Source organism: Leptidea sinapis, chromosome 29, assembly GCF_905404315.1.
Source record: "Leptidea sinapis chromosome 29, ilLepSina1.1, whole genome shotgun sequence".
Classification (NCBI taxonomy): Eukaryota; Metazoa; Arthropoda; class Insecta; order Lepidoptera; family Pieridae; genus Leptidea; species Leptidea sinapis.
This window is the reverse complement of record NC_066293.1, coordinates 10665161-10686082: the sequence shown is the minus strand read 5'-3', so window position 1 is coordinate 10686082 and position 20922 is coordinate 10665161. Positions and strand designations below refer to the sequence as shown.

The 20922-nt window shown below is 38.7% G+C and overlaps 1 protein-coding gene across 1 annotated transcript in view; it reads left to right on the top strand.

The window, feature by feature from the left end:
- LOC126973435 (modular serine protease-like) overlaps window positions 1–20922 on the top strand; it is a 28785-nt gene that overhangs the window by 7042 nt on the left and 821 nt on the right. The window contains exons 3-14 of the mRNA XM_050820696.1: window positions 987–1094; window positions 3122–3181; window positions 4337–4453; window positions 5228–5362; window positions 6168–6348; window positions 7253–7335; window positions 8536–8744; window positions 9881–10096; window positions 16575–16736; window positions 19532–19653; window positions 19739–19915; window positions 20741–20900. Coding sequence (XP_050676653.1) covers window positions 987–1094; window positions 3122–3181; window positions 4337–4453; window positions 5228–5362; window positions 6168–6348; window positions 7253–7335; window positions 8536–8744; window positions 9881–10096; window positions 16575–16736; window positions 19532–19653; window positions 19739–19915; window positions 20741–20900 — 1730 coding nt within the window. The remainder of the gene's footprint in view (window positions 1–986; window positions 1095–3121; window positions 3182–4336; window positions 4454–5227; window positions 5363–6167; window positions 6349–7252; window positions 7336–8535; window positions 8745–9880; window positions 10097–16574; window positions 16737–19531; window positions 19654–19738; window positions 19916–20740; window positions 20901–20922) is intronic.

Sequence of the window (20922 nt, the reverse complement as noted above, 5' to 3'; positions counted from 1 at the left end):
GTAGTACATTCCTTGCATACTTAGGCGGCGCCTGCATCAGCAATTAGACGAGTCCACATTCCATGCACCGTTGGCTCGTAAAATCACAACCCTAAGATGTTTGCAGTCTTCTTGGAGAGACCTCGTATTTTCGAGATTTATTACCCGTTGAATAGCCTACATATTACAGGATTGCGTTTCCGGATTCGTCTTCGACCAGACTTACTGTGTACTTGGGGCTGTACCTAACGCCTGTTATGTATATTTTGAGCTGCTTAAGGCCCCGTATCCACCAAAGTGGTGAGGAGACGAGAGGAGATAAGCCGCGAAGCCGTCACGTTATTTTCACCAAAGCGAAGAAGAGATGTGAGCTGTGAGAGCTAGAAATCAGTGACTAAAGAAAGATGTCATGTCGCTATAAGATATATATTGTAACTTGCTTCAGGAAGAGGAATTAGAGGTTCAAACTCTAATTCACACACAATTAATTCTTCAATAATAATTATACTATCGAAGGAAATTTCTGGAAAAAAATCAAATTACATAATTCAAATGAGCGCGGACGCCGTGCCGCTTCATCGCTGGACGCGCCACAAAATTGTATAGAATAATGAGACATCTCCTCTCCTCTCCGCTTGATCCATTTCCACCGAAGCTAAGCAGAGAGGAGATGTGGAAATAACGAAATCTGATTGGTTAACAAAATACATCTCCTCTCCTCTCCGCTTTGGTGGATACCGGACCTAAGCGGGCGCCCTTTTCCCCGCTGCTTCTCGCTGCGCCTCGCACACCCGAAAGCGTTGCTATAAACACAGCTCACATTTCTCCCCTCTGGTGAAAATAACCTGACAGCTTCGCGGCTTATCTCCTCTCGTCTCCTCTCCGCTTTGGTGGATACCGGGCCTTAGTCAGTCTTGATGAGTATACAGACTGCAGATGCTTTTTTGACTGTCTGCAAACTAATCCCCACTATACTAATTTGATTGACACTAATAATTTGATTGCAGCATGGGAGAGTTCAGATGCAACGATGGCGCTTGCATCAGCATGGATCTGCTCTGCGACGGGAGATCGGATTGTGCGGACCAATCTGATGAAGACTCGTGTTGGCTCTCGTAAGTGTATTACGGGATTTTTACCGTTTGACGCCCGAACCCTTTTAATATGGCTCCGTTGTCCGCACATCAGTCTTCTGTATATAAGCGGCCTATCTTAGATAATTTATACGTCTAGATAGAGCCTCTTGTTGCTAGGCAACCGATGTAAACAGGACAGGTTTATTACTTTAGTGTGCGTGACAAGCTACGTCTTACACTCGCGGTTTGTATGTCACTTTGTGATAGTGTGCGTGCATTGTTCAAAATAAAGGATAACTGTCAATCTCAATTATTTACGACATTTTCACTGCTGTCACAGTCTATCTAGATGTGTATATGATCTATGCTTTATAATATCATAAAACGCAAAAATGACAGCATAAATATTTGACAGAGTGCCATGGTATTACCGCTGTCACATCCAAATACAAACAAGATGGTGAATTCCCAAATATTATAAAGGAGTTGTTCCAAAACGTGCTATGTCTTTGTACGTTTACTAGATTAGTTAACACTGAAAATGTTTAGAAAATGAAAAACGGCTAAATGTAGAAAGTTGTCAATACTTTTATTGTTTTTCGAAGTAATCTCCGTTCCTATCTACACATCGTCGCAATCGATGGAACCACTGAGAAAAGCAGTGGGCCCATTCTTATACCTGCTATAGTTAAATATTCAACAGTCCGTTTTTATGGAGTGCGCTGAAGCATTGTCGTGGGAAGGAGGAACCTGCTTCGAGGGCGCTGCTGTCGAATATTATCCAAGACAACAGGCAAACCGCAATTGACATACCAGTTTGCAGTGACTGTCCTTCCATCTTCTAGCACGACTGTCGCGAAATTACCTTTCCGACCAAATAATGAGGCAATCATCTTTTTTTCTTGACTTCTTCCTTTCTTTACCTTAATTGGCCGATTCTCGAAAGGAAACACCCACTGAACTGATTTTCATGTCAGCTTTCATCACCTGTGACGATGTCAAAAACAGCATTTGAGTCACTTTGCACTTTGCACTTATCTAACATTTGGTGACACCAGTCCATGCGAAGGTGTTTCTGGTCGTCGGTTAAAGTATGGGGAATCCATCTCATGGTACAAAGCTTCCTGACCCCTAAACGTTCGTGTTTATTTTTTGTACTTGACTCATGCCAATGCCTAGGCTTGCCCGTATCTGCTGATAGGTCGTACAGCACTGATGTTATCTTCAGTAGTCGCTGTTAAAGGACGTCCCTCACGAGGATCTTCATTGAGATTGCCACGTCCACGCTTAAACTCGTTAAACCAATTGTAAATAGTGGCATGAGATGGGGCTTCATTAAGAAATGCTAATCGCAGCCTATCATAGCTTTGTTGTTGAGTAAGCCCGCAACGAAAGTCATAATAAATCATTGACCGAAAATTTGTGTAACAAGAGTTTTAGATTTGCCGCCAATCAAAAAATTTTTTCATTAGCAATGTTTCTAACTGACCAGTTCTAAACATTTTCAGTGTTACCCATTTAGAATCAAATTACGAAATAAAACTTATGATTATTATTTGTTTTTTTATTTTCACCTATTTTTCGTGTACAAATTCAATCATCGAATTGTTGTTGGCAATACAGCTTTGGTATATCATTATTTTTACGCGAGTAGTCGCTTTTTTATTTTATGACAGTAAGAGACGAGACGAGCAGGACGTTCAGAGTTGGTAATTGATACACCCTGCCCATTGCAGTACAGTGCCGCTCAGGATTCTTGAATAACCCAAAAATTCTGAACGGCACTACAATTGCGCTCGTCAAAATTTTTTTCGTTATTTTTTTGAAATCGGTGCATTACCTTGTAACAAGTGTGGTAGATTTTAATCGTGTACTAAATCAACTACAACTTTTCACCCAATTCGTGCTACGGGATACTAAGGCCAAATGTAATAAACTGTTGAGGAAGTAGATCCAGGACAATTTGAGCCACAACCCTGATGATGATACCATAAAACTCTAAAAAAAATTGGTTATGTCATAGCTTAATACAGCATGCTTTAACTTTTACTGTATTTTTTTTTCAGGCAGTCATCACTTGGAGGCAAAGGATTACTCAGTAGAACTAGGCGCCAAACTACATGTAGGTCAGTACAGTTTCTCTTTTAAGCTATTGCATAGCTTCTATCGCGGGCCTTGAGCGTGGAGACCGAATCCAGAAATTCCGTAACTAAAATAACCTAACACTAACTTACTAGATGTTTATAAATATTTCGGCACGGTCATTACAGTTGCCGTGGAACAGCGGTTATCAGTTATGCTTTTAGTGCAGAAGGTCCCAGGTTCGAGCCTGGGGTACATCTTAATTTTTTTTTAATTTCTTTATTTTTTTATCACGTTTTTTTAATTTTTATTATTATGACAAGCATTTTTATTTAGTTTCACCTGTCCCGTTGTCTGTCTATAATCAAATCTTGCAAGTTAAATTTTACTCACTTCCCGTTTGCTTTTTTTTAAATTAATTTTATCAAAAAAATACTGCATAAATAAAATAAATAAATAATTATAATTGCATAAGTTGATAAAAAATGCTATGCAATAGCTTTACCGCGGCAGTCCCCGAGTGCCACACGTCTTTTTTTTTAATACGTCTTACCTATTTAAATTTAGTTTGTGCTTGTAATATAAAGTAATATAGCCAGAATGTTCGGAACCGCTCGCAATGCTAGATAAGAATTCAACGAAACTTTTGGAACCTTCGGGAAAAAATCACAAACTTAATAGAGTATACAGTTAATCTGAAAAAAAAAGTCGAAATATCTGTAACCCTATAAAATACCTAGGTAAGTCACCACTATCCGAATGAAAAGCTATGATATTGATGAGAATACCATTATGGATGTAGAAAAAGATTTAGTAAAATATTGTTGTTCCTATGGGCCGCCATCGTTGGTGTTCTTACCCGCATCATCATATCAGCCGGCAGACTTTGTCTGCTGGACAAAGGCCTCCCCCAAAGATCTCCACGACGATCGGTCCTTTGCATCTCTCATCTAACCTATTCCAGCGATCTTCATCTTGTGGGGATCTATTGCGTCTTCCGGTAAGTGGTCGACTTTATTGCCCCGACGGCCACTTGTCCGTTGAGATATGCGCCCTGACCACTGTTACCTCTGTTTAGCAATCATGTGGGCTATGTCCGTGACTTTGGTTTTCCTACTCTTTACCCGCATGCTGTATAATATATCGTTGGATTGTTATCTTAATAGTAGAGTTTTATTGTAATTTTTATCCCTTTGCAGGCGAAACCAATGGCAGTGTCGTGATGGGTCATGTATAGGCTTTGACGGTAAATGTGATGGCGTGGTGGACTGTTCAGATGCTAGCGACGAGACATTCCCTCTCTGCAGGAAAATGCCGTGAGTTACGCTCAATTTTTTGATATATCACGAGATAATCATTTTATTTCAGAAATAAAAACATGTTTACACGTACCAAATAAGAAGAAGGCACTGTCAGTAAATTTTGGCAAAAACCATCTATCTACAGCAAATACCACCTCTGAAGGAATAAATGGCGCTAAGCTTCACAATAAAACGCATTCGCCCTGAAAATGTGCTACTGCGAAGGTCACGAGACGGATTAAATAAATAAATTAAAAATATGTAACTTTTACCTTATGTAAAAAATACTGTTACAATTGTGTCACGTATTCCTTTAAAAAGTTATTTTCAAAAATAAAATAATAATGTCCGTGTGTACTTATGTACGCACGCAAGAAGTTAATACTTCTTTGGCATAATTAAAAATCATTAACCATTTTGATTTCTCGAGCTATTTCATGTTTATAGAAAGAACAATTTTTTAATAAAGAAGGTATATAATACAATCAATAAAAATATTTAAAATGCGTAATTTAGTTAAATAGCGTTTATTTAAATATCATTAAATTAGTTTAGTACAATTTGGAAAAAAAATCTGAAGTTATACATATTTGGCGCGTTGGGGGGAAAATTATTAAAGTGAATTTTACGATGCGCTTTCACACCGTCTCGCAAATTCGTAATCTTTTGCTACCAAGCCTTTGTAACTCATATTATGTCTACTGAACCACAAGCAATGGACGAGAATTAAATAAATTTTAATATGTATTACATAAATTATTTTAGTTAAAATCGTTTTTTTTTCTTCAGTTGTCAAAGCAACTGGTTCAGGTGTACATATGGCGCATGCGTGGATGGGACCGCTCCTTGTAATGGTATCCAGGAATGTGCAGATAATTCGGATGAACTCCTCCCGAGGTGCCGGAACGAGACCGAAGAAGTGCGGTAAGTAAATCTGAACTGCATAATCAAAATTGGTTTATTTATTAAGGTCTAAATATGAGATTTATAGATAAATGTTCAAAGTTATACCTTTTACCATGTAACCTTCAAAAAAGGAATTTTTATTTTGACATTAAGGGACGAGACGGGCAGGACGTTCAGCTGATGGTAATTGATACGCCCGGCAGTTCGGCACTGCATTGTAATGGGCACATTACAAACCCAAAAGTTCTGGGCGGCACTACAAATGCGCCCGTCACCTTGAGACATAAGATGTTAAGTATCATTTGCCAAGTAATTTGACTAGCTACGTCGCTCTTCAGACCGAAACACAATAATGCAGTACTGCTTTAAGGCAGAAAACTGTTCCGTTGGAGATACCAATGACATACAGATGACAATCGTCCGAAGAAAATAGAATTACATTACTTTCGTAAAGTATAATTTGATATGGATCTTAGTGACAATGAAGACATTTTAGAAAGTAAGATGTCCTCATAATAAATACTACTACATACTATGATTATATTGTTCTTGTATGAGTTATAATAAAAATATTGTGTAATAATATAGGTCGTCTTTTAATCATCACCATCATCAGCCGGAAGACGTCCACTGCTGGACAAAGGCCTCCCCCAAAGATTTCCACGACGATCGGTCCTGCGCTGCCCTCATCCAACGTATTCCGGCGCTCTTGACCAGATCGTCGGTCCATCTTGTGGGGGTCCTACCAACACTGCGTCTTCCGGTGCGTGGTCGCCATTCGAGGATTAAATTCGTCTTTTAATAACCCCGTCTAATTCCATAGGGGCCAATTTCGTTGCGACAGTGGTCAGTTGATCTCTGCAGCAGATCATTGCGACGGTAAAGTGGACTGTAGCGACGGGTCAGATGAGACTGTGAAGACTTGCGCTGGGAAAAAGTGTCCGGGGTATCTGTTCCAGTGTGCGTACGGTGCTTGTGTGGACCAGGGCAGTGATTGTGATGGGGTAAGTTTGTTAAATTTGAAAAAAATACAAAGATGCGTATTTGATTCAGTGTTTTGAACAGAAATTATATGTTAGGCTAAGCTGTTCTTAGGTAATTTGATCCAGTAAAGTTTATAAAGCAGAATTTTTTCAATGAAAGTAAGGGATGAGCAGGACGTTCAGTTTTGGTAATCGATACGCCCTGCACATAACAATGCAGTGCCGCTCATGATTATTGAAAAACCCAAAAACTCTGAACGGAACTACAATAGCGCTAGTCACCTTGATACATACGATGTTAAGTCTCATTTGCCCAGTAATTTTACCAGCTACGGCGCCCTAGAGACCGAAACACAGTAAAGTTTACACATTACTGCTTCACGGCACAAATAGGCGCCGTTGTGGTACCCATAATCTACCCGGTTTCCTGTGCAAAGGAGCCTTCCACTGTTATATGCCCTTTACGACATCCTTGGGCCTGGAACTTCCCTATTCTTTTTATGCCCCGAGGAAGCACAAGGCAAAATTGATCAAGTGTTGTATATTATATTTAACGACTCATATAGCGCAGTGGTTAGTGAACCTGTCCATTTAGCTTCCCGGTTCGAATCCCGGTAGGTGCAAATATTTATAGGATAAATATGGATGTTTGTTTCCGAGTCATAGATGTTTATATGTATTTATGTATGTTTCAGTAAGTATATTGTATTAAATATTATATCGTTGTCTTGTATCCATAGTACAGGCTATGCCTAGTTTGGAGAAAGATAATTTGTGTAATAATGTGTCTATATTAGTTTTATTATCATTATATAATTAGTCGAAATCGACAAATTCGAAGTAAGAAAATTAAATAAAAAAGTTTGCGAATAACTCGTGATTAGTGAGTGGTTTGAAGGTATTTTTATCAACTAACAATTCACAGATAAAGGAGTGCGCGGATGGTTCCGACGAATCTGACGAGCTCTGTAACAGAATATCCACAGTTACAACGACTTCAACAACTCGGTAAGAATATTTCATTTCTTTTTTATTTGAACATTTAGCAGCAGGGCTTAGTGGATGGAAGTAAAGAATTATCGCTCATACATGTCTGCAATATTAGAGGTGTGTTACAGGGCTTTGAAGTGAGAGTATGCTTGCTTGAGAGTTCCTAACCCATATCAGTTCAAGACAACTGAAACAAGCAAAAAAAAATAAAGTGTGTAAATAGATCGTATTAGTAGAATACATGAGAAAAAGGATACAATCGTTTCGTAGTAATTGTTTACTGTCTTGTTCATAATGACTTAGTCCGCTATTTAAAACATCGCTTTTATACGCTTGTTAAAAAATGGTATTCATAATCGCATAGCAATATGTATGCAAATACAATCGCTAAAACGCTCATAATCTCTTCGATAAAGCTGACGTAAGTTATAGTAGCTAGGACCCTTCTATTAACCCATTTTAAGCACTCGAACGCAAAAAAACATGGCCGACATCGATCAGCTGTTCGTTAAATAATGTGATAAATAGCTTCCCGCTCAAAGTTGTTGGATATCCGTCATAGATTGACAACCGTCAGACTCCAAAACCTTCATTTTTGAAGTTTGAAATTATTTTGACATCGACTTTTGACAATTGACAAACCATTGACATTGAAAATATGTCTGTTTCCATTGACAGTTCCTCATTAGTTAAAATCATGTTTTCTTGTGCGAACTGTAGAGACGTATTAGTATGGAGATTTATCTAACGAATATGAATAAGTAATTTAATCGAACGTTCGATAGGCTTAAAACACGTTTTAACTAATATAGCTTTATACCTTCGAAAAGCATTTTATTATGAATAAGGCAGTTAGTGTTCAGTAACATAGCGACAAGGTGGACCGACGATCTGGTCAAGATCGCCTGAATACGTGGGATGAGGGCAGCGCAGGGCCTATCGTCATGGAGATTTTTGTAAAGGTCTTAGTCCAGCAGTGGCAACACAACAGCGAGTTACTGAGAGCAGCTGACTTTATCTTTCTTGCCCGATCGAGCCTTTTACCTGAGGGCCTCACGGATCAGCCTAACTTATTAACTACAGAAAAATGTGGTGCACCAAAAGAAGTTTCACTTCAATAAGGCTGTGTGAGGCATGAAGTTTCCTAAACCTTTTTCTGAAATTCTGTAACTTCGACTATAATCCACGTTTTGGATATATGTTTTGTTGGCATTCCAGTCCTCAATTGGGAGGAAAATGTGTGCTGCCACCTCATCCCACCAACGGCGTGTACACAGTGATAGGAGCGCCAAATGCAAAGCCAGGACAGACGTACTCCGTGGTGTACCTGAACGTGTCATGTGCCGCGGGGTTCGGGTTGAAGAGCGGGAAGGGATCGCTATTCTGCGTGGATGGTGCCTGGTCGGATGATATGCCTGAGTGCGTGCGTGAGTATCAGTTGTGTTGGTAGATGTCGCTATTTATGAATTGAAAGATTAGGGGTAATTTAGTGTTATGACCCCTAGCGTGGGGTAATTTAGTATATTATTGTTTTTTAAACATATCACAGCAACAATGACTTGGGCCGTAGACAACTTTTTATGCAGAATGGAGGCAAACCGCGACAGCACCCAGTGCTCTGTGAACGGCTAGATCACTTGGCGTTGCGTAGAGACGTCGCTTTAATGTGTGTCTTCTAGGAGTGTCCCGAAGAGCAGCTGTTTCACCTGATTCTTGCCGCTGAATTCCACCTACACACGACACGCCGCAAATTATAGTATTATCCCCACCATCTGGATGTGTGGTATCCCTCCCCGGTTCGGTTTTCAAGGAACTTCCTTCCACATACAACAAAACTGCGAAATGAACTTCCTTGTACTGTATTTCCGGGACGATAAGACGGGTACCTTCAAGAAAAACGCTGGAAATGCAGGAACGATGCCGAAATAACAGGCACAGATCCTTCAATCTTCAGCATCGATCCCAGACGTCTGACGTCACTAGCTGTCAGAAGAACTGAGACTTCAATCTTCTTGATTAGTGTGTAACAAGCCCGGTCATACTGTATGTTGATAAATATTGGCACTTACAGGATACGATTGAGTAAGGCAGGGTATAATTTGCGATAGCGTGTTTCAGATTGCAAATATTGGGTATGTGATGGACATATTATATCGTCGGTGGAGATCCTAATTGGGGCAAATAGGTACTTTTAATGAGCAAAAAAAATTAAAGGTTTTAACAAGAATATTTAGTAAATACTTACTGTTGATATACAACAATATATTAGTTTGTATAGTGAAACATTTCCAGTTCAGAATAATTATTATTTTATTCTATTTCTGTTGAAAACAAATATTCCATGGCATATTGGATTTTTTTGCAAGCGGATGGTATAATGCTTATGCACGATTGGAAATAATAGAACATAAAATAAAAAACAACAAAATGTCCTTTAGGTTAGTTGATGCAAGATTATGAAAAAGAAATATTGTTAAATTACATTTATGTTGGTAAAAATTTGTAGTTTAGTAAATTTAGTTGATTTTATGTTTTCTTACACAATTTTGTTACATTTTTCTAGGTTTCTGCCGACTGAACCCTCACGAAAGCGTTGAATACCGCTGCGTCATTTCCGGTGGAAACTCCGTGGAAGGTACCCGGGAGTGCAGCAAATATGAGCCGACCGGTACCATGGTCCGTCCACAGTGCCGACAACCCAACTACTATTACCCTGGCGTGCTCTCCGTGATGAGATGCATCGACGGAAACTGGGATAGCATCGCCATTTGCTCTCCAGGTTTGATCAACAATGGCACTAACATCACAATACTAATCAACAATGTGATACAAGTTATCATTTCAAACTTTCAAAACGTCACACCTATTTTTGGCATAAATATTAATGTTGGTGGCAACACTGAGTCTAATGTCAAAGTGTCAAATACAATTCCGGACGAGTCGAAAACAAAAGTTGACAATACTGATAGTAATATAGACGAGATTTATTGGAGGATTGCGTCGCCGAATAAAATTAATCTGAATTTCTCAAATAGTAACAATAGCGTTTATGTAAATGCCACAGATTCTAACATTTATTTTAAAGATTAGCTTATAACCATTGTTTTAGTTTACTACGCATTAGATTTTAGACAATAATAGATAAATATATCATTATTATTTTATTTAACCGATCACTTTAATTTGTATTTATCAATATAATGAAATATTTCTAAGAGCCGTGTGTGCGTCACCTAATTTATCGAATTCAAAGTGAAATAATCTTTAATTTTAATATATTATAACAAATTAGGTTATGAGGCGCTGCATCCAGTATTCGTATCGTATCAACACTATAAGCATTACAAATATCACAAATTTAATGTAAACGGAACAAATTAAAACACAAACCAAAGAAAAAGCGTGTAGATTCCTATACTTTAATCTTAAGGCGCGGTCATACCTCAATATCCACAAAAATTGGTTTCTTAGAGAGTCGATTACAACATAACGCAATGAAAATATTCTGACGCAAAAAATACATTACAACAAGAAAGACTTAAAGAAAAATTTGAACCGAGTAGAATATTTATATATAATTTGAAATATTCAATAAAAAATTTGGAAGTTGCTCCCCAAAAATAAACTTTGGAGTTAAAAATCTCTGAACTTTCAGCGATAACAACATTCTTTTTTTAAAGAATTTAATAGAATAAGTATTTTCCTAAAACTTAAACCCAACAATTATTCAATTTAATATATACAGTTTGAATAAACAAAAGTAAACCAGTAAAATAAATGCCCATTTGCAGCTTAGCCACATGATCAACACAAATGTTGTAGTATTGGTAATAGCGTTTACAATCCTAGTCAGTCCGCGCCTTAAATACAAACAATGATCTTTGGGTAGGTACCTCTGATGATACTCACATTCTTTATAAAATCTAATATTATGTCAAAACATTGTAGGTATCAATAATAGGCGGTATAGTAAAATAGACCATAGATACAATACTATACAAGCAAGGGGCATACTTATACAATTATAAGAAATAATTTAATTTATATAAAAAATGTTGTTAGGTCCAAAGTTCTTGAGAACATAATGAATAAATTCAAAATTCAAATATTTTTTTCAAAATAGGACATAAAATTTCTTATTGAAAGTCAAAAACTACCACCCATTCCAAAAGGTATGCCTCAGACGTCAGACCTGAGAAGAACGCGCGCAACAAATTCAGCGGGCCTCTATTTTATATTAAAATATGGTTTCAATGTTTTTACATTTTCGTACAATAAAATTTGTTATTTAATAGCTAATTAATAATAATATATAATTTTGTGGGCGGTCGCTCAATTCCCTATCAGTGGTATCATTAATACCTACTAACCTTTATTTTAATATAAATAAATGATATATAAGCTAATCGATATTTTTTAGCCTTATATTTTTGTTTTTAGAAATAAAAATTAAAAATTATTATGCCATATATTATCAGAATTGCCTGCATTAGTTTATTATGAAAACTGGAAAAAATATAGAAACAATGTTACACCAAGAACGAGTAAAAAAAGAAGGACTCCGTGTCACCTGACATAACAGTGAAGCACCAAAACAAGCCGGTAAACGAGTAAATACATATCCCCACGCCCACACTTACACTAATACAAGCCGATCGGCCGCCATTATGAGATTTGCCATCGTCTGATAGATCAGTTTTCGTGCGTTGTGAAAAAGTGTAAAAACGATACTGTAAAAGTATTTGTAGCCATATATGATTATTTAAGGGAGAAAAAATTGTGTAAATGGTATCTCCTGTAACCGCACACACACTAGCATAAACGTGCTTCAATATCACGGCGCGGAGTCCATCTTTTTTTACTCGTCCACATGTGTGTTACACATAAAATATTCTATTTAAAACTATTTTTTTTTATTAATCTTTAAGGATTATTTAGGGCAAAATAGCAGTTATTCTATATCATGCCTTGCTCGAAACTTGTATAATAATAATGTTTAATGCTCATATCGGTTCAAGCGTTCCTATTAAATTGTACTTGTAAGTTGTAACCTACTTTTTCCCCGGAATCGTCGCAACGTTAGAAATTATATTATTATATTAATATACATCAGTAGTTTATTTGTCTGTAAATTCAGAAGGAATTGATTTTCATTTTTAATTCAGAAGTCAATTACATATTTTTTAATACATATGATTTACCTTTTAAACTATCATTAACCAAAATATGTATTCTAAGTACCTACATAGGTAAGCCGCTATTTTAAGTATCACTTTTTACAGTTTAAGTCATACCTATATAATCATAGACATAGATTGTGCAAACAGTTCTAAAGTTAATATGTTAATTAATAAACAATTCGGTTTTTTTGTCAAACGCCAATATTTTCTTGACTAGTTTCATTCTCTTAAAAGAACCACTGTGCGACAGATGTGTCTTTTTCAATAAGTTTATAACATAAATAGACAGAAAATGCGATGGCCTATCCCATATCAAGAAGAAACCATTACTAACGTTTTATATCTGTCACGTTTTCTTGACTGAATTTTAATTAAAGAGGGCATTTCCCGGTTCTAATTTCTATCTACAGTCAACACGAACATGGTCGAAAAGCATGTTGTTTTATCCAACACCTGTTGACGATAAGCAAGAGAATGCGATAACATTGAACAAAATATAGTGTGCATAAATTACATAAAACTACTTCCAGGAAATGCGTGTTTTTGAGTAATCCTTACAATCTTGTAAAATAAATGTTTATCATATGGAATCTCCATTACTTGCGCGAGGTTCTGTCGTAATGTTTTCTTTAATTTTATATTGTTTTATATTTATTTATGAGTAAATTATGAACTGCCAAGGGTTCAGGTAAAATTTGTGCAAAAAAGCAGATATTGGTATCTGTGAAAACACGGTCCGGTGTAGTCGTAGAACTATTTGTAACGGTTGACAGAAAGAAATCGGATGACGGAAGCCGGATCTAGTGCGTAAATAATACAATAGAAATAGTTCTACGACTACTTTGGACCGTGTTTTCACGGATACGGATCGGATTCGGATCGGACGTAGTGCGTCTCCGCTATTATACTCAATTTGTTTCTTGAAATTTGTATTTTCTGTTTTGATAGAAACTTAGATAAGTATAGTGCATAGTAATTTTTTTAAAGAGAAATGTGTTAACACGATTTAATCACGTACGAGCGTATGTATGAAAAATATGATGGGTTGGCCCATCTAAATGTGTTATAAGAACATTATGTCTATGTTTATATCCCTTGAACTTAGAGTATACGTATTCAGAGCAATACATATGTTTAAAACCATTAAAATGTCTACGTAAACCGTTGAAATGACGGAAAAGGATCGTTCTAATTATAAACCTATATCGTTGCTTCTAAGCCTAAAAAGCCAGCGACCTGCATAAATACCATTGGACAGGCTGTTCCATATGTTTGACAGCAAATTTTTTGTGCCTTTTTGAACCGTCACTCGGGAGCGTCTAGAGAACTAATTTTGACGTATAATACAAATGGCTGCGAGAGAAGCGTATAGTACTCTGAAGTAATATTGCATTTTGAATTAATTTCGGTCGTTTTGCGTGTCTTCAGGAATCAACGTAATAAAGTACACATTTTTTTTTGTAAATAGTTTACGTACCTATCGATGTTTGTTTAGCTGAGGTTGTCATCACTAGTTTTAGTACCGCAGACTCTCGCTATATGACCAACAGCGCCAAAATGACAAATATCAAAAATACACAAAAGCACTTTGACAGCCACCAGTCCATTGGTAAATAGTAGAGGTCAGTGCTAAAAAGCAATAGACAATTTTGCGCAATCGCATTACACGACCTACTTCCAATAAATACCAATATTGGTTTATTTTTTTATAAATGGAAATGATATGTTTAAAATAACAACAAACGTCGGAAATTTTACAAAGCTTTATTATTTACAAACATATATTATTCTACCGGTTTTTGTAAACTATTTTGTACTCTTGCAACACTGTACAACTTTGTTAACACGTCACTGGATAAATTTATAATGTGGATAATAGGATGGAAGATTTATATTAAATAAATTATTGTTTTTATTTAAATATTGTTTCATTTCGCCCAATCCTCCATCCTGTTTCCATGATATCTACATAGAAATTTTCAACGGACGAACGCGGTGAGGTGGCATGACAAACCAAGATCTTAATTTTAAGGGTCTACCGACAGCGCGTGAGTTGAATGCAGTGGGGGCTTTAAGATACCATTTTCAGGGGCGTGCATTGGTTTTCTAACAGGGTAGGCGCTCGCACTGTAGATCTAACTAGTCGTAGTTGGACTTTAGTCCGACAGGGCTAGGTTTTAAGGTCTAATTATCGAAGTTATTTGTGTTTTGCATATAGTTTCCGGACCATTATACCTGTCAACCTGATACCTATTTTAGTTTGTGTCATTCTAGGTCTAGTTAGAAATTTAGGCATTGAAAACCAAATTAAACTAAAACAATTTTAACACTAGTTCTATAATTATTTAGGTTCTTCAACAAGTAGGCACTGCCTAATTGCTTAAATGGTATGTACGCCCCTGACCATTTAACACTAGGTTAAAATGATGAAATAATTATATTATTTTAGCATTTTCTTTGATTAACGCGAGTGTTACACATTTTAATAAAACACCATACACAGTCCCCCTGAAAACGAGATCTGGACAGGCCTTGAAACGTCGGGGTAACTAAAATAATAATAAAAATGTAATACAATTAGTATTATTATTCAATACTTCAATTATAGGCGCTTCAATTATATAATATTAATAAATATTAATTAAGTAAGAAACAAATAAGTAAGTACAATGTACATTAAGCTAATTACTAGGAAATAAACGTTACGGTCGTTAAAGTGTCTTCCAACCAGTTTCCTGGCCGGTTCTCTACCAGGAGCCAGTCAAGGTAGTGGCGCCCAAAGCTATTCTAAGCTAGGTTCACACTTCAGATGAGGTTGACAATAGGGCCGGATAGAGGTTGAACTCTGTTTTGTCTGTACTCCCCAAATACTGCCAGCCAACCTTCATGATTGTCGATGAAGAAGAAGAAATATCAACTTTTCGTCAAAGCATAAGTTCGCCATTACACGAGTGTTGTAAGTCGAAGTTGGTTGTGGTAAATGCTGCAATGTTGGAATTTGGCGAAAGAAAACAGGTCACACAACTCTTCGGAACATTCCCAGTACTAGATATTGGGAGACAAGTGTAAGTAAAGTACTGTGTGCACACCTCCACCCAGGTAATAGGTATTAGCATAATCCCTGACAATTCGAATAGTTCTGTCATTCATTTTTCCAAAATCTTTTGGATCCCTTGTGGTGAAAAATGGTCCCATGGCAACATAATCCAACACATGTCGTAAACAAACTTGGAAAAATATTTGTTTGCGCCGCAATTGTCTATTCCTTTTGTTATGGTTAATACGTAACTCCATACCTACTCTGTGGTTATTGTAAACTATGGTGCAGATAGATTCGTGTAGGAAATAGGCAGATACATATAGACATCTGATTGGCTGATCTAATGCCAACTGTGACTCTCATGCCGGTTCGCCCTGAATCAATCAATCACCGGGCACCGGCTTTCATTGACCAATGTCGCGTAACATTAAACTGCCGTAATATACATTTTTGCAAAGCACTAACCTTTAATAATAATGGCAAATATAAGCCTTGTGTCACCGCTCTCCGTTAGATGCAGTTAAAAGGTTTAAGCTAGCTTGAACAGCTGCCCCAACAGATCAGAGATAAATGCATACGTGGCCGCACCTACGACATAAATAGCTTACACACTATTTCTTCTTAGCTAATGTGACTTTACTTTTTAGTTTGTGATGTTAAATAAAGCACAAATAGTTCTGGTACGAAAAATAGATGATTTACTGATTAACACCTCTTCCATAAAAAAGTAGGACGTAATTTCAGTCTTCTATTGTCATACTCAACATGGATCGTAGCTACAGATTAGTTATCAAGCTTCACAGCCTGAGGCAAAAACTGAGTTTCTTTTAGCATTCGCAGTTTATTTCCCAAGAGATTGTTGCATTGCGAGTTGACTCAGAGGAGTTCTTCGGGTTGATACCAGCGGCCGAATTCCGCCAAAATGCGTTACGAAAGGACATTACTTTATAACGCGCCAAAATTTTGCGACCCGCATCATGTGAAAGCGGCACAAGCCTGGCTGTGCTCACTGGTAATAAAAATGGTGATGATTGCAGAATGTGGTCGAGTGACTCCTGAAGGGGAGCAACTCGTGATCGGGGGCTGGGCAGCCAAGCGTGGTGAGCTGCCATGGCACACCGGCATCTACAGCAAGAAGACATCGCCTTTCAAACAGATCTGTGGAGGCTCGCTTGTCAGCACCAACGTGGTCATATCCGGTAAGATAAAATACCTTTCCTTATTTATTTGCTTAAAAGTAAAGCTAGGAGCATAAGGAATATAACATCAATCTGGTACATAAAACCAAAAACGCAACAGTTCGCTGTGGAGATCATAGATGGGTCCAAATAAATTTTACAAGCTGGCCATCTGATCTAGGGGCCATCTTGCTTCCAGAGACTTATAAGTATACCCCAGACAACAAATTTTTTTTTCATCATCAGGTTTTTTTTCACTCTCAACCGAACTATGAATCAATTGATCTTTCAATACATCCCTACCTGGGAAATTTTTCTGCGCAGTCTTGTCAGGACGATACGACAGTCCGCAGTCCTTCAAAAAAATTTTTTTTTGAGAGGATTAAATACAGTTTCGTATTTACGCCTCGGAACGCGGCGTAATATGTCGGACTCGAGTGTCCGCGTTAGCCATGCTTTTACAGCGACATAGGACATGGGCCGTGGAGGCCGCAAAGACTACGCAACAACAGTCGCGGGGCGTCTCCTAAGGAGACTCGAACCTCGGACCAGCTGTGTGCTTGTGGGAAGGAGAGAGAATGAAAATAAAGATGAAAGATGAGAAGAACTCGCCGGCGAGTCTTTCTCATCTCGGCGAGTGTGGTGATTCTTTGTGTATAATGTATGTAAATGTGTATGTTTGTGTTTATGAGTGTATGTATGTATGTTTATATCTATGTAAGCAGTGTAAATGTTTGTGTGCATGTATGTTTGTGTTTGTGTCTGTTTATGGAGTGTGTTTGTGATTGTGTAAGTGGTGTATGTCAGTCCGTCAGTCAGTCCGTGAGTGAGTGTGAGTGCAGTGAAACGATTACAGGACGTGGACAACTAAGTTGCGGGCCGCTGGCCATCGTCAGAGTGACGAGTGCCAGTGGTTTGCGGTGGTTGACCGCGCCTACGCCTGCGAAGGCGGTGTGTGCGTGTATGTGTCGGTGTTTGTGTGGGTGTCGCGTTCGCGATGGTGATGTCGTCATCAGGGTCTACCGTGACGTGCCTGGGACGTCTTATTGGGTTGAGACTGTGGTGAAGGGGGGTGTACCCACATGCCTTCCTTACCAAGATGTTGGGATGGTTAGGCGCCTTGTCAAAGAACCGTCGCGAGATCTCTTTAAAGTGTTGAGCTATCGTCGGAAGCTCTAGATCGCGGTGAAGATCTACGTTTCGGATGAACCACGGGACTCCGGTTGCCATGCACGTGAATTTATTTTGAACTACTTGCAAACGACGTAAGTAGCTCGGTTGGGTGTGCGCGAACACGACACTTGCGTATGACAGTATGGGCCGTACGATGGTTTTGTACAGCGTCACTTTGTGTTTGAGCGGAAATTTCCTTCGGTCTGGGTGAGGATAGGGTGCCCTCTACTCGATATCGGAAGGAGCGATCAGTAAGGTAGCTCGTATGATGCGCACGAGCTTGTCTGGCACTCCCAGTTGATACAGCTTGAATACTAAGCCGTTGTGCCATATCTTGTCGAAGGCCTTCGCGACATCGAAAAACACGGCTGCCGTGGTAGCGTGAAATTGACGCCGTATGAGAATGTACTCGGTGAGCCTGCTGGGGACACGAGTGAGCGGTTCTGAATCCGAACTGTATGTCGGGTATCAGGTTAAGCTCCGCGATGTAATGATTAAGACGCGCGAGAATTAATCTTTCGTAAAGTTTCCCGATCGAGTTAATTAAGCTAATAGGCCTATAGGGTTATTGGGTTTTGGGATACCGATAACAATGGAATCCTTCCATTGTTCGGGGAACGCGCTATTAGACAAAAGAATATTAATAATGGTAACCAATAAAGTAATAAGAGTCGAGGGTAGGATTTTAAGAACCCTATTGTTTACAGTGTCGGGCCCCGAGGCCTTCTTGGAGTGAAGCTCCTTAATAATTAGCTTCACCTCTTCGTAAGTTTTATTACATCGCCTGAAGGGCTCAGAGCGGAGCGACGTTCAACTTCACGATCAACTTCGTCAACGTGTGTCGGGTCGGCTGCTGCATTTGGAGAGCACTGACTCTCGAGACTATCGGCGAGGCATTCAGCCTTCTCATCGTTATCGAGCACCGGCTGCAGTCCCGGTCTATCCAAAGGAGGCATGACAGTGGGAGGCTCCTGTTTGAACGAGTCCTTCAAAGAGTCTACACCCTCCGAGTTGCCGACAAGGATCCCGTAATTCCTCTTTTAAATTACTTAACATCAAGTAACTCGTATGCTCGTTTGTCCTACTCTTCCATAAAAAAAGATCTGATTGGGGCGTGTAGGGCGCGTAGATCAACCTATCCAAATACTTCTATCCACCATCGCTGTGTAAGTATTTGTGTAGTCTATCTACAGGATATCTAGCTTCCAAAAATTTCTCCCTACTTCGAAAGCAAGGAGCCGATATTTTGTACCAATTGCATAAATCGTGGTAACGGCGGAACTGCGAAGGTGGCGAGAAACTCATGACACATTGACACGTGACACTAATCACATCAATCTGTCCACACCGCGCGCGTAATTCGTTTCGGTCGTTGATTCCTTAATTCACGACACACACTATTAATCTACGACTACGACTAGACGTCCATACTTTCGGATATTTTTGTTGCATTTGTACAGCAGACTGGGACCACGGGATTCCATGCTTGCGCTAGTCTAAAACCATCTCTATTAATATTCTAAAGATGGCAAACATTCTACGCAGTTCCGCCGTGACCACTAACTATATAACTACCGCATAGATCGAGAGTGCAAACTTTTTGCTGCTCAGCAAGATCATCAGAGTTTAATGTTATATTTCAGCCGCGCATTGCTTCTGGGACGACCTCAGCAAGCAACAGCCGCCACAGAACTACGCAATCGCCGTCGGCAAACTGTACCGACCCTTCAACAACCAGAAAGATGTGGGCTCACAACATTCTGATGTCAGTATATATTTTAAGAGAGACACATTTTATAATATTTATCAACTCTCGACGACCATACTATAGTTAGTCAATCCATTTTCAGGTGAAAGATATCAAGATACCGCCCCGGTTCCAGGGCGCTGCCGCCAACTTCCAGGAGGACATTGCTGTAGTGATCCTGGTCACCATTATCCAATACAAAACATTTATACGACCTGTCTGTCTCAGCTTTGACTACAACTTCGATAAGAGACAGCTCAGCGTAGGGAAAATGGGGAAGGTAAGAAATTCTCTTCAATAGGAGGAAAAAATAAAACTTGTATAGCAATACTTACAGGAAGACTTCCTATGAATCTTTTGAATACTTTTATGAAATATTTTTCTGGCTTAAGAGCCCGGCAACAGTCTGATCCCGTTTTTTAATTACTTCGAGCTCTGGAGAAACTTTTATAACCTAAGGATTTCTGAGTTTAAAACTATGCTAGTGTAAATAAATTCAGGCCAAAATTTGCAATAGCGCTTCACAGATACATTAGTTAGAACACTCTGTTTTGGTCCATGGCGTGTATTGGCTATTTCAGCCAGCAATGCTCTACGCAGACACGCAGTTTCTCCGGGTCTGTACAGGTAAACCTGAGAGAGACCTCGCTATTCCGAGGATTTATCTTCGTTGGGAAGCTTAACATAACGTGGGCAACTGACTCGTAAGAGCTAAAACATTCTCTACATAGAGGTATAAACAAGAGGGATCGCCACACGGATAATTTATTAAGACCACCAGCGCAGGGCACAACTGAGGCTACAGTCCCGGGCCTCCACAATAGAGACTTCAGAAAAAAAATTCAAATTCACACGCTAAAATTTAATTTCTAATAATTCTTGTTTCCGATTATAATTATTTGGTTTAATAATTATATGTTTGTTAAATAATGCAACAATCTATACTTGGTTTCACAATACATTATTACTGGAAAACTCTACTGAAATAATACCATTTTACCAATTTAGATGGCAGTGTTATTATGAAGTACTTTTGAGGGGCCTCTCGGACTCCACTTGATAAAGAAATATTATATAAAAGTTTTTTAGTCTGGATGATCTTCAGGTTGCAGGGTGGGGTCTGACCGGAGAGAACGGGGTGGCGTCGCCAACGTTGAAGGTCGTGGAACTGCCCTACGTAGACCTGAACCTGTGCATCAGCTCCTCGCCGCCAGGCTTCCGGGAGTACATCAACAGCGACAAGTTCTGCGCTGGCTTCACTAATGGTCAGTATTATAAGTAGAAATC